This window comes from Pelecanus crispus, chromosome 14, assembly GCF_030463565.1.
Source record: "Pelecanus crispus isolate bPelCri1 chromosome 14, bPelCri1.pri, whole genome shotgun sequence".
Taxonomy (NCBI): domain Eukaryota; kingdom Metazoa; phylum Chordata; class Aves; order Pelecaniformes; family Pelecanidae; genus Pelecanus; species Pelecanus crispus.
The window spans coordinates 18,439,266-18,452,402 of record NC_134656.1 but is presented as its reverse complement, the minus strand read 5'-3'; the positions used below and the strand labels follow the sequence as shown (position 1 = coordinate 18,452,402).

The 13,137-nt window shown below is 42.3% G+C and overlaps 1 protein-coding gene across 2 annotated transcripts in view; it reads right to left on the bottom strand.

Moving 5' to 3' along the window:
• The window catches only part of RBM12 (RNA binding motif protein 12), a 43,054-nt gene extending 29,974 nt beyond the window's left edge, over positions 1-13,080 (bottom strand). The window contains exons 1-3 of one of the 2 annotated variants that reach the window (XM_075721241.1): positions 13,041-13,080; positions 10,102-10,184; positions 1,078-5,594 (exon numbers count right to left, since the gene is read on the bottom strand). In XM_075721241.1, the coding sequence (XP_075577356.1) occupies positions 2,930-5,572 (2,643 nt within the window). In that variant the 5' untranslated portion in view covers positions 5,573-5,594; positions 10,102-10,184; positions 13,041-13,080 and the 3' untranslated portion in view covers positions 1,078-2,929. Of the gene's footprint in view, positions 1-1,077; positions 5,595-10,101; positions 10,185-13,040 lie in introns of those variants that run through there. The other variant, XM_075721240.1, reaches the window with a different exon arrangement.
• Between the last annotated feature and the right edge of the window lie 57 nt (positions 13,081-13,137).

Here is a 13,137-nt window from a genome sequence, read left to right as displayed (position 1 = left end):
CAGCCAGCCTTGAAGTGTACATGCAAGGGCAGTTACGTACCTTCCATATTGGAGACGGGACCTCAGAGGTCCTACCCCTTATTTTTAAGGCTGTTCATGAATACAAACAAGTGCTAAGTAAGCAACTTTATCAAATCTAGCCATGTAGTCTGTTAAAATAAGGGTATCCCTCACAATTTAGCATGACATGCAGTTTAAGGCTGCTTCTAACTTGAAAGCCAGTTGTTACAGAAAACTTCTTATATTTGCAAGTGACAGTTGATAATGAACTTTTCCCTATATATGCTTTAAAGGATCAACCGTAACTATTTGGGACAACAGCTGTATTGTTTATAGTACATACAGAAATTCTAAATATGCTACGACTTCCTATTTTTTCCCCAAGAGCCTACTCTTGCAGAAGAGGGGATACTTACTAACTAATTTACTACTAATTTATGCTAAAAGATATGGAGCGTCAACTGCTTGGCAAGATAAAGAGTCCCTGCCCCACCCCAAATCCTCCTCTTAAGCATTCCATCCATGTCAATGTTCCCAACGCCAATGGCTTTTTGTATTGGTTTACACTTTTTTTTAGATAAACATTTAAACATCTTTAGACCATAGAGAAAAAAAATCAAGAAACAGAAAATGAAAGATTTCCAAACCAACCTGCACTTTCAGAAAGTCCAAAGGAACAGGCACACAAGCATGTTTCGCAGCACAGGCCGTGTCTAACACAAACACTAATAACCCTGTATCCATTACCAAGAGGATCGAGACATGAAATCAAAAGACAGTAACACAGAACTGTGTATCTAATTCCAGACACCTGTAGTTTAATTACACTTCACAACAAGGCAAGCACTGTTGTGATTCATTTGAACTTGAAAAAAAGTTATCACCAGTTTCCACAAGTCAACACACACTAATATCTTAAATCAATTCTGTGAACAATGAAGCCAAGTTTTCCTTTTCAGTAATTTTATTCTAATGTGAAACATGAAGAAACAAGCACCCAAGTAACTCCAATATAGTATGAAACTTTTAATAAAAGTTTTTTAAAAAACAAAGAGCAGAATTTTAAAAATAAACTGAAAGGCTTGACTCCTAATCACACATCTTTCTGACATCAGCAAGAGTACTTTCAGACTTTCAAAGAAAAAAAAAAAAAAAAAAAGAAACAAAGATCTGCGGTTGAAACATTACTCCCAAAGACTGTTGAAACGCATTAACATGAAGCTTCAGAGACAGACAGTTTTATTAACAGGAGGCTTAATTTTAAACAGTATATACAAATCACATGACTTTTCCAAAGTTGGGACCACCTAGTAATCTGTCAAAACAAAATTAAGCTAATGAATTACAGAAGCATCTGTGTAATGCGACCGCCTCTTTATTGAAGTACACCTTTATACAATCCTTCCACATAGTCCTGTACTGTGAAATCCTCTCAGGATGCAGCGCTGCACAGGTTTTCAAAACTCTCCTACACACCACATGAATAAAACTGTTGCCACTTGCACCTCTCAATTTTGCCTGACCATACACTTCAGTGTTCCATGATATGCAACACCAAAAGGCACTGGTTTTCTTTGTCCAAAAAACAAAACAGTTTAAAGTTTACTATGTTTAAGTACAATGATTTGCAGGGAATAGCAGGATTTTTCAAGCAATGCCCAAGTCTTAAAATTTATCATAAACCAAGCAAGGATGAACAAAAAAAAAATTCTACTTTTCACTTGTGTAATTACTTCCTTTCCAATTCTGTTTTTCCATGGAAGGTTTTACTGCACAGCAAAGAAAATGGCAACTCTTTACAGACTTTGAATACAACAGCACAACTTTATTGCAAAAATATATAGTAAACTCGGTACTTTCAAGTTTTGGAGAAAAATAAATTTTATCTCTGAATTCACCCATAGCAGTAATTCACGACAGAGTTGCTGAAGATAGAAGTTTCTTTCACATATAAACTAATTTAAAACTTTAGCTGGACTCCAATCTTCTACTAATAATCACCACTTTGGTTCTCTTAGCAGAGACTCTATGTAAGGAGTTCAAGAGACACATGAGCAATACAACATCAATATCCAACTAGTGTCAAAGAACCTATCCCAACTGATTCATGTAATCCTAACAAATCAAGCTACTTAAACAGTAATGAGTATTTTCAAGTTGTTACGTCTACTGCAAACGTTTTATAAGTGTACTATAAAACTCATATGATAATGTTTGAGGTTAGCTATACTTGTGGCAAAAGTCTTATTCTGCACAGTTATAATTGCAATATATAAATAACTAAAGGTTATTCCACAAAGAACAGCTTGAATTTTACAGAATGATTCTGCTCATACTTAGAGGAATTAGTTGGGTAGACACATCAGCAATGGGCATAATTCAACTGTTCATACAGTGAGAATCTTGGAAAAAATGAAGATACATACACAAAACAATTAATCTGTGTACACTGAGAATTCGTTCAGTTGCAGAGTAAAATCAGGACTTTAAACAAAGCTTTGACCTGTAAACAAAGCAAATTCAGCCAGCTTTTAACCAAATCTAGAAATAGCTATCTATTTTACAATGGCTTGCAAGAGCACCCACTGAAGAGCTTCACTGACTTCATCTATTTCCCTTATCCGAAACTACGTAAAACCAATCTAGATTCCTTGATAAGCACTGTGTCCTGTATAGTTTACCAAACTTCTATGATGAATAAGAATCTGCCTAGCTTCTCCACATATTTGTACGGGAAAATCCACTGCGCATCTATCCTTGCAGTGTTTCTTATGTAATGGCTAACCCAGTGCTCTGTCTTATCAAAACCAATCTGTTTTACAATTTAAACAATCCACAGGTTCTATCCTGGAAATACTATAAAAACCAATCCAGATGCATTTATCACAGCACTATGAGTATCTATTCTACAACTACTTCGTATTAACAGTTACCCTAGAACAAGTTTTACTTTTCTGGAGCCTATAGGCCTGTCATTTAAATCAACAACAGCTGCCATAGCTTCATCACGAGACTCGAATGCAACCATTGCTTCTCCAGTGGGCATGCCTTTTTCATTGTATTTTAAGCACACTGAACCAGGGATCACTTGGTAACCATAAAAGAAATCCAAAATTTCGTCCACCGAAACAGTAAAGGGCATATTTTGCACTTTGATGACAGTTGGTCCTGGCTTCCCAGACCCTGTTCCAAAACCCGGGGGTCCACTAATATGTATATTTCCTGGTCCAGGTCCAAACCCTGGAGGTCCACTTAAATGTCCAAGACTACTAGCAATTCCTGGAGGACCAGCAGCAAAGGCAGGGGGTCCACTTAAATTGCCAGGACCATTACCAAAAGCCTGAGGACCCCCTGCAAAACCTGCCGGTCCACTCAAATTACCAGGGCCACCTGCAAAACCTGGGACCTCAATACCTGCACCGGGTAAACCGCTAGTTGCAACTGTAGGTATTCCTGGTCTAGAATCAGGAAAGCCACCTATTCCAGGTGGTGGTAGAGGGGGACCAAATGTGCCAGACCCGCTGAAGTTACCAGGGAAATTAAATGGAGGACCATTGTTTGCATCTTTAGAATTTCCCCCCAAGAAGGCATGCTCATCCCCACCAGCGCCCTGTGCTCCTGGCACAGTCGCATTTCCTTGTAGCGGTATTTTCAGTATCTTTTTCCCTTGAGATGGTGGATTTCTCTCAATATCTCTCATTTCTTCTACAGTTATCAAACGCAAAACAACATCTCTTCCATTCAGTTTTTTACGGTGCAAACGCTCTGCCTTACGAGCATCATCTTCAGCTTTAAACTGAACCAGTGCTTGTCCTAAACCTTGCCCATTATTATCAACAAGAATTTGTACAGAGTTTTCTTCTACTGCCAGTCCCTCTAGAAACTGAAGGATTTCCATTTTTGTTATATTGTATGGAATATTAGATATATGTGCACACAATTTTGGCGAGCCTGGTTCTCCCTCAGCATTCATGAGGATTTCTCTCTGGTCATAGTTGAAGTTCTGCAATCTTTTACGAATCATATCTATTTTTTCTAACATTGCCTTTTTAGTAATTGGATGAACTTGAATAAAGCGATTCCCTATGTACTGCTTATGATGACACAAAGCGGCTTTATAATCAGCTTCATTCCTAAACTCAACAAAACCCTCTCCAATTGCCTTCCCATTAGGTCCATAAGCTATATAAATGCTGTCTTCAACTATATCCAGCTTTTTAAAAAAATCTATCACATGTTTGTTCTCCGATTCAAAGGGAAGACCTTTCAAATAAACACAGAAACCCTGCTCATGGGGAGATCTCGACCGTGACCTTTTCTGTCCACTAGGAGATTTGGACCTAGAATGAGCCTGGGGAGGAGGAGGGTGGGACTGCCCAGAGGGACCCATGGTTTGCTTGAAAGTTATGTGGCCTCCAGCAGCCACCCACTGTCTCTCTGTTGCAGGACTAACTTCAACATAGCGCTGAATCATCAGCATTCTGTTTCGCTTCAGTGCTTCAAATGTATCTTGAGGAGAAAAAAACTTAACTAGTCCATTTCCATTATTTCGACCTACATGATCCTTCAGCATATGGACTGCATCCACACGGAGCCCAAGGAAAAATTCTTTCACATCAGATTCTGTTGCAGAAAAGGGCATTCCATGAACGCTGACATACAAATCGTCTGGATTGATTGGAATTGGCTTGACACTACTTTGAGAATTCATCTGGATAGGATTTACAGGATTCATAGGACCAATAAACAATGGATTCAAGCCGCTGTTCATATTCACTGCTGCTCCAGACCCATTCATTCCAGTGGGTAAAGGTGCTACGGGTGGAGGATTCATAGGAGGCATTCCTGATATGGGAGGCATAGGTGTCATTGGAGGTACAGGGGGCACAGGGGGTATCGGAGGAACCGGAGGAACAGGAGGCAGTGTGGGTACAGGAGGTGGAACAGGTATCGGGGGAATAGAAGGCATTGGCGGCAAAGATGGCATAGCTGGGATAGGAGGGATTGGTGGAGGAGGTACTGTGTTCATTGGGGATGCTGTGCTCGGTATAGTTGAGCTAAATGTTGGGCTACCAAAGGTACTCCCAAGATTTGGAGGTGCAGTCCCCATACTGGCAGTAGAAAATGTGGATATGTTTTTATTGCTTTCATGCACAGTAGTAGAAGCAGTTACTACACTAGGAGAAGGATTATTAAAGTTAGGTACAGTAGTAGGTAAGTTAACCCTTCCACTCATTCCAGAACTAGGTGGTGGTCCCGACCTACTAGCATTTGCTGGTGGCATATCTAGATTGGCAGTTTCAAAACGCCTACGACTGAGTTCTATCATGTTCTGCATTTCAGTTTTACTGCTCAGCAATAGTGTTACTTTCGACCCTTTAATTGTACCACCTGTGCGCATCATACCAAGCCTTGCATCTTCATCAGTGGCAAAAACGATGAAAGCCTCACCCAGTTCACCCCCTACAATATGCACTCCCCCATCAGGAATGGTCAATCCAGAGAAGAAGTGGCGAATGTCCATGGTCCCCGCCACAATCGGGAGACCTTGCAAGCGGATGACCACAGCCATGCTGCGCTGAAACAACACACACCTGCAGATGAGAAAAGGCAACGGCTATGTCAGACTACTGTTTATGACACCATGTAATTACCTACAGACACCATCTACTATATTTGTTTACAAACACCTAACAACATCTTGCAAAGATTAAGCATGTTTATATTCCAAGTTCCTTATTAATGTTTGTTTACTTCATACAGATTGAAGTATTAAACATTTACCAACACAATTAGTATACATTTTGCACTAGAAATTCCAAAATAACTGTTAAACTAAAACCCACAAGTGTCAGTAAAAAAGAAAAACAAACCCTAAGGAACAGCAAAAATCAGAACTCTTACATCAGTAGTTGAATATTTAATGAAACGTAAGCAAAATGAGTATTTTAGCCAAGCAAACAAAATTAATTTACCATACACCGATATGGTATCCACTGTACCTGGCAAAGTAACTGCAAAAGATTCTGCACATCTATGGGAAATAAACAGTTCTCTTTAATTTGGGGAGGGATTTTATCTTCTGCCAGGTGAAGATGACTAGGAACGTAACAGCGGGTTGGTTACAAACAAAAGCCCATTACATACAACTAGCAACAGACTCACACAACATCCTGACAGGGACCATCTAGATTACACTGATCTTGTATTTTTCTCCTAGCAAATGCAAGAGGTCTAAGTGACCATGAAGCTAGCTAACCGTTATAGGTCATCCCCAGATATTTTTTGTGACTATACAGACCTCGCCTAAACCACATTAGCATCTATGCATGTCCTAGCTAGGTATTTGGCCTTTACAACTTTCAAAAACAAGGTATAATTTTTTAGTAGTTGCAGATGTTCTGTCTAATATTACACCTTCTGTCTCAGGCACAAAAATGACTTTCAACCTCTGCAGCTGAGGTTAGCGGAAGCTTAAGATCAATTTTGAACCAGTAGATCTTGACAGTTACCTTGTGACACGCAAGAGCCTGAGGTCGTATCAGGGGTTCAAGATCAACAGAAAACTAAGCAACTCTCACTTAATTCTTGGCAAATCTTCAGTAAAGATTGAAAGCATCATATTAACACTAGCACAATTCACCAACTCAGAAGCCAGCCTCTCATCCTAAACAGTCAGCAGTAGCACCTTGTTTCACCCGAGCCACTTCACCTCTGAAACTTCTTGACTTCCTAAGTACAAGCCAGCTCAGTATCTGTACGGAAGACCTCTAAGGCCGCCACTACTCACATACAAATGGAGTTAACCAAGCATTTGAAATCAAGCGTGAACCAGATGACACAATGCAACACCAGGAGGCAGCACACCACCAAAGGTATTTGGCCGTACGCCACAGCTGTGACCAACTACGATCAGTAACTACCTCCCAACGTTTCACACACAGCTAAGTATTGTATCCCAGCATACAGTCGAACCTTTAAGTCAGCTGCATTTGCCTGTTCAGGTCTTCCAACCGCTTCAGAGTAAACATGCCTTGAATACGTCCTTAGCTACTAAGTAAAGCCACTGTCCAACAATTTAACCATGCCAGGCAAGGCTGAATTCAGTACTTCATGAAAATAAGAGTGACAATTCTTTTGTTTGCATGATAGAACTTCAGATTACTCAAATGGGTACCTAAGTATTTTGTTTTGCTGCCCAGTAAACCAGAGCTAACCCCTTCCATACACTACTGAACACAAGCAACACACTGGGATATTAAAGGGCATCGGCCCACATCCAGTTGACACCCGAAAAGCGTGGAGAACCTTTCTCCCTCATGGACAGGGCAGACAAGCCCACTGGCACAAAGTCAGCCCTGCTGCTCTAGCTGCAGTGAATGAACATCCGATTCCTTACTGCACCGTCTTGAAAGAGACTGGAACTTGCAAGATGAACATGAAAAGGTCTAAAAAAAAAAAAATCTAGCTGTACATACTGCTAAGAAAACCCCTACTCCACCAAGGAATGGCAGCAACAGAAAGGGGAATAGATACTAAGCCTCGGGGAATTTTTTTTTTGAAAAAGCAACTTTCCCATCTCCATGGCAAGGTAACAAAAGCGACATCTTGCATTTATCTTGAGAATAAAGTTCATTGCCCAATCATTTTCCAACTGGCCCATGTGAAAACAACACGTCAAAGTAAGAACTATCTATGCTATGTATACACATCTAAGTAAGCATATAGGACTTTTTCTGCTGTTTTAAAAAAAGCAGTATCTTTCAATGATTCTGTAGGGTTTGTTTTTTTTTTAAATTTGCCTAATGAGGATAGCAATCTCTGAAACTAAAGTTAAAATGAAAATTCTGCCTACTTTAAGGAAGCCATACTAAAGGGGATTGTAAAAATCAAAGTTTACTACATTATGCTACAGGATTACTTTTGAATTGCATGATCCTGAGGCAAGCAAGCAGTATGAAAGCATCCCTGGTTTTGCACCTAGGCTTCAAAAACTAAAATAATACTAATAGCAAATCTTGCTAGGAGGTTTACATTTTCTCTATTACCAATTATACACAGAAATGAGTTTCAGAAATTTTTATGCATCAGAACTTTGGCATTTGAAGTTTTTGTGTTAAACGGGAGATTACTTTTACTTATTTCCTTACTAATGCAAAGGGGATGACAATCTGACATGGCCATTAGTTGAACAATGGCAACTTGGGAAGGTTTTTCTGCTCAGATCTGCTGGTTTAGAACATCATGTATTCTTTATCACAACTGACACCTGCTAGGTAATTGCATTTAATAATGATTCCATGAATCTAGCTCAGAAGACAAATTAACAGATAAGGTCACAAGAGAATTCTTAAGAGTTCGAGCATTTGAACATTTACATAACTTCTGGGATAATGCAAGCGTTTTAATCTTGCACTAAATTCAAAACTTCATTATAAATGCTAAGAGAGCTCTCCAAGTTTTGTTACTAAGTATCCTATTTAGCTTCACTAAATCACTACCAACAAAAAACCCAAACAGCTGCTTAGGCATATAGTTGCTAGAAAAACTAACTGCAATGACTTCAGCATAGTTAATTCCATTCATGATATTAAGTAAGTGCTTGCTATTAAGCAAGAGCTAACAGCAGCATGGTATGAATAAAAATAATTTTAAGGGCTTTACTCCATTAAATATTTTTGGCAAAAAGTATTTCATCAGCTCAAAACATAACTGCTTCAGTGCTTTAACAAAGTATTTGTTTCACTTCTGTGATTTAAAGAAAAATCACAAGGACCAAAAGGGCCAAATTTCACATTTCTAAGGACTCACAAGTCCAATTTTTTCCAAAACGCACTTAGGAGACAATAACTTACTCAAATTTTCCAACTAATGAAGAAACAAAGCCTGCTCAAATACTTCACTGTTCACTTGTGAAGGTCAACATATGTGCAGAGGCAATATTAACTTCAGACACAGACGGGCTACACACCTGTTAAGTGTGCATTGATACACGCCTCTTAAGTGTGCACTGAAGGCTTTCTGTCGGGCTGTTAGAGGTGTTGTCAGGCTGCCTGCTTTTCCCTCTGTACAAAAAGGTACTTTAAGGCAAAAGTGGGTTTTGTTGTCATTTTGTCTGGTATATTTTTGAAGAGACCAGAAGCACAGAATCCTAGAGTTGTACTATGGACAAGCCATTCCCATTAGCAAGCCAAGATCAAAAACGGAGAGTAAAGGGCTGCTGACAATCAATCTGATTCAACTCATACGATGAGCCTTAACAGCACATTTATGTGTCTTGACAGTAATGTCTTTAAAAATGTTGATGTTACACTGGAAAAAGGTGTACAAGATGACATTATTACTTCTCCCATCTATGTGCTAGTCAGTAAAATAAAGCAGAATTTGGGTCACATGCATAAATTGATAAAAACACCAGACTAGCCTTTTAAGTTGTATGCATTTTTCAAAGTAAGAAAAGTTTAGAAGATTCAACTTACTCCCTTGGGAGTATTAAAGTACGATACCCATGCGGTACACACACACGCAAAACGTATTTGGCAATTCTTGGATGAAGACTGAGAACTGGAATAACGATGGTATTGTAGGAGGAATTTTAAGTATCCAGGCTGAGACTTGTCTAGCAAAAGCTAAAACTGCAGACTGGTTTTGCTTTTTTTTTAAAAAAAGGCTAAAATCAACCTGTTAGATTAAGATAGGTTCAAATTAGCTCAGAGATGACTATCTGATCCCTTTAAATGCTGCAACACCTAATTAGAACCAATTACTGTACCCTTCATAAACCCCAATAGTTAGAAACATGCAGACCTGTGGCCTGCAGCAAAGTAGCTACATTTTCCAACAGTGCAAAATAACTGGGAGAGTGTTCCGGGCTACCACGTGCTGATGAAACAACAAAACATTAGTTTGGCAGAAAATTCTGTTTACAAGAAGAACATTGCCTGAACCACCATCACCAGTGGGAGTCAAAGTAAAGAGACTAGCTATAGATTATTTGACCCAAATGTTTTGATACGAATTCACAGAATCCAAAAGCTTCAAATATTTCTTAAGATATACTCAATATGCATATAAAGAAGTCTTCAATTCAAAGGCTCTTACCTGCAAAGACAGATGTTTTTTTCTTAACAAGTAGCAGAAGCCAAGCCAATCCTGTGGGCAACCAATTAAAACCAACTTTTAGACTGCAATAAAGAATAAATGGAGGCAAAAATCAATGCAGGCAACACAACAGCAGTAACAGTCCACAAAGAACTGTATATAAAGAAAGTTCAAACCTGCAACCACCACAAGGCACTGCGACATACAACAACCACAAGAGTAAGAGTGCATTTTCTAATACCTTATCCCTGTATGACTTGTCAGTAGCTGCACTGCACAGTTTTTGTACGGTTCTGAGACATGAATATGCCTTCCACAAAGAATATAAAAAGAACCAGAAGACATTCAAAGAATCTTTCAAATTTTCCCATCACCAATAGGTGAACAAATCACTTTCAAAGGCAAAGAGCAAGAATTAAATACTTTAAAACCCTGAATTTTAACAAACCCTTGCTCCATCAATAATGAGATTCCTTCATCTTACTTGAACACAGCAATACAAGCCGCACCTCAGAAAACCTCCCTATAGCTGCATGTGAAGAATTCTTCAGGAGTCACATAAACTGGTGAAACTAAGTGACATTTCACAGCCACCTCTAGGCAGTCACCTCTACAGAGCACACAGTAAGAACTCCCCCCCAAGATACTGTATTTTCAGTTGTGATCTGTTGTTTCATTATCCAAATCCTGATCAAATGCCCATTTTTTTTCATCCCTGTATAAAAATTGTCTTCCTGGGATTACAATTCAACAAAAGAGCCAGACATTTTGAAGTGGCAACAGACATATTTTGCATTTAAAGAAGGGATGGAAAACCCTTACTCTTTCATTGCTTAGTAGACCATCTCGTACTAAAATTGTGATTCTTTGGAAAACTATCCAGGAATGAATCGCACTAAGAACAAATAACCGTCTCCTCCTCACACAACCCAAACAAGCCATTTTCAGTTATAAGCATCATTACCAAAGTGAACTTAGAGAAAGAGGTACTACCAAACCATCCACAAACTCCCTAACAGAGGGAATTAAAACAAAGACAGATATTCACACATCTTCCAGGACATTAACAGCAGACTTACAAGTGAGAAAGATACAACTACGCTCTTCAGACTTATATTAAAATGGCAAATGCATTTAGGAAAAGGCGAGTTTTTTTTTTTTTTTAATTAGACCTTTAAGAGAAACAAGCAATCCTATATTAGAAGGATTCAACTATATACTTTCATATCTAGCAGCGTCAAACACAGTATTTTACAATGCAGGAAAGAATGTAATCACCTGAAAAATAGTTTCATGCAAAAACACACCTGCCTCAAGAAGCAGATAAATCTTTCATGCACAAGGAACTTTCCATTTGGAAGAAAAACCCAAATCATTTGATGTATTTCCAGTATAGCAACCACAGCGTTGCATATGTTCCTCTTCACACCACCGAAAACAAGCTGAAGATTCGCAGTGGACTAAGACAGCATGCTATAATGTGAAACAACATAAACAAAACCAAGCAGCATTCTTCAGAAAAGGTGCAAAACTCCACTCTAACCTTTCCACCAAACACTATCTACTTTTGTTTACAAGTCTCAATTCTCTTAACTTTAAAGAAAAGCATCCATCACTCTCATGGGTAAAGACATCCTTTCCAATCAACCCGATGCGCAAGAGCATATTAACTAGGCAAACATCAATTAGGGCACAGGTGCTCCCACACAACGCTGACACCACACCTCTGGGACCTCATGGGAGAGACTCTCCACATCACCCTAGCAGCTACGCAGAAAGAACCACCAACCACTAGGCACAAAACAGCAGAAGAAGGAGTCCACCGAGGAAACCACCTGCCGATTTTTCTGCCTAACCCCAGCAGATTGAGGTGGGTAAGAAAATCACTAAGAAAAATGGGTAAGAGTGAGTAAAACCAGAGCCAAGAGTTTTTTCAAAAGAAAGCTCACACAGACTCCTGCTGTACTTCTGGGGCCCCTTCAACACTAGGCTGTTTTCAGTTTTGTTTTGGTGGTTTTTGGGTGGTGGGGTTTTTTTTTTTGGGGGGAGGGGGAGGGGGGCGTGTTCAGAACTGATTTTTCTTAGCGGAGAAGAGCATTGCATTACTGCACGGCAACTTCGCCGGTGTTTACAGGGTAACCCCGAGGAGCGGTGGCAGCGCCGCAGGCACCAGGCACCTTCTTCCCCGCAAAGCGCGGAGCTTTGCCCCGCCTCGCCCCCCGGGGCCGGACACGGAGCAGCCGCCGGCGCCCGCGGAGCCCCCCGGGACGGCACCCGACGGGGCCGGCCCCGCGACGCCTCCTCCCGCGACCAAGGGCCGAGGCGCCCACAACCGGACCGCGACGCCGCGCCCGCAACTCCCGCGGCCCCGCCGCTCCCCCGCACCTCGGCCGCCGCCGGCCGCCGCTCCCGGCCTGCGCGACCCCCAGCCCGCCGCGGCCACGCCCGCGCCCGGCGCCGCCACAGCCCCCGCGGGCCGGACCCGGCTCCGCACCCGGACCCGGCGCCGCCGCAAGGTCACTCGGCCGGCCCCGCCGGACGGGCCCTCGCCGCCCGCGCTCGGCCCGCACATACTCACCTGCCCGCGCCGCTCCGCGGGCCGCCGGGCGCGGGCGGAGGCGCGCCGGGAGGGAGGGAGGGGAAGAGGGAGGGAGGAGGAAGGCAGCGGGCGGGCGAGGGCCGGGCCGCGGCCCGGGCCCCCCGGCCTCAGCGCGCCGGGCCGCGGCGAGGCGGAAGCGGCCCCCGCTCGGCGCCCCGGGCCCGCAGCGCGGGAGGCGCCGCCCGGCCCGGCCCTTTGTGCGCGGGGACGCGTGCCAGCCGCGCCGCGCCCGGCCTCCCTCCCCTCGCCTCCCCGCCTCGCCTCGCCTCGCCACGCCGCGGGCCCGCAGCGCGGGGCAGGGCAGGCGGCCCGGCCCGCCCGGGCGCCGCCGCGCTCTTACCGAGGGATCTGTACGGGAAAAAGGGTTAGAACGGAGCCGAACCGCCCCGGGCCCCGCTCCGCGCCGAGCCCAGCGCCACCGACCGCGCAGCGCCACA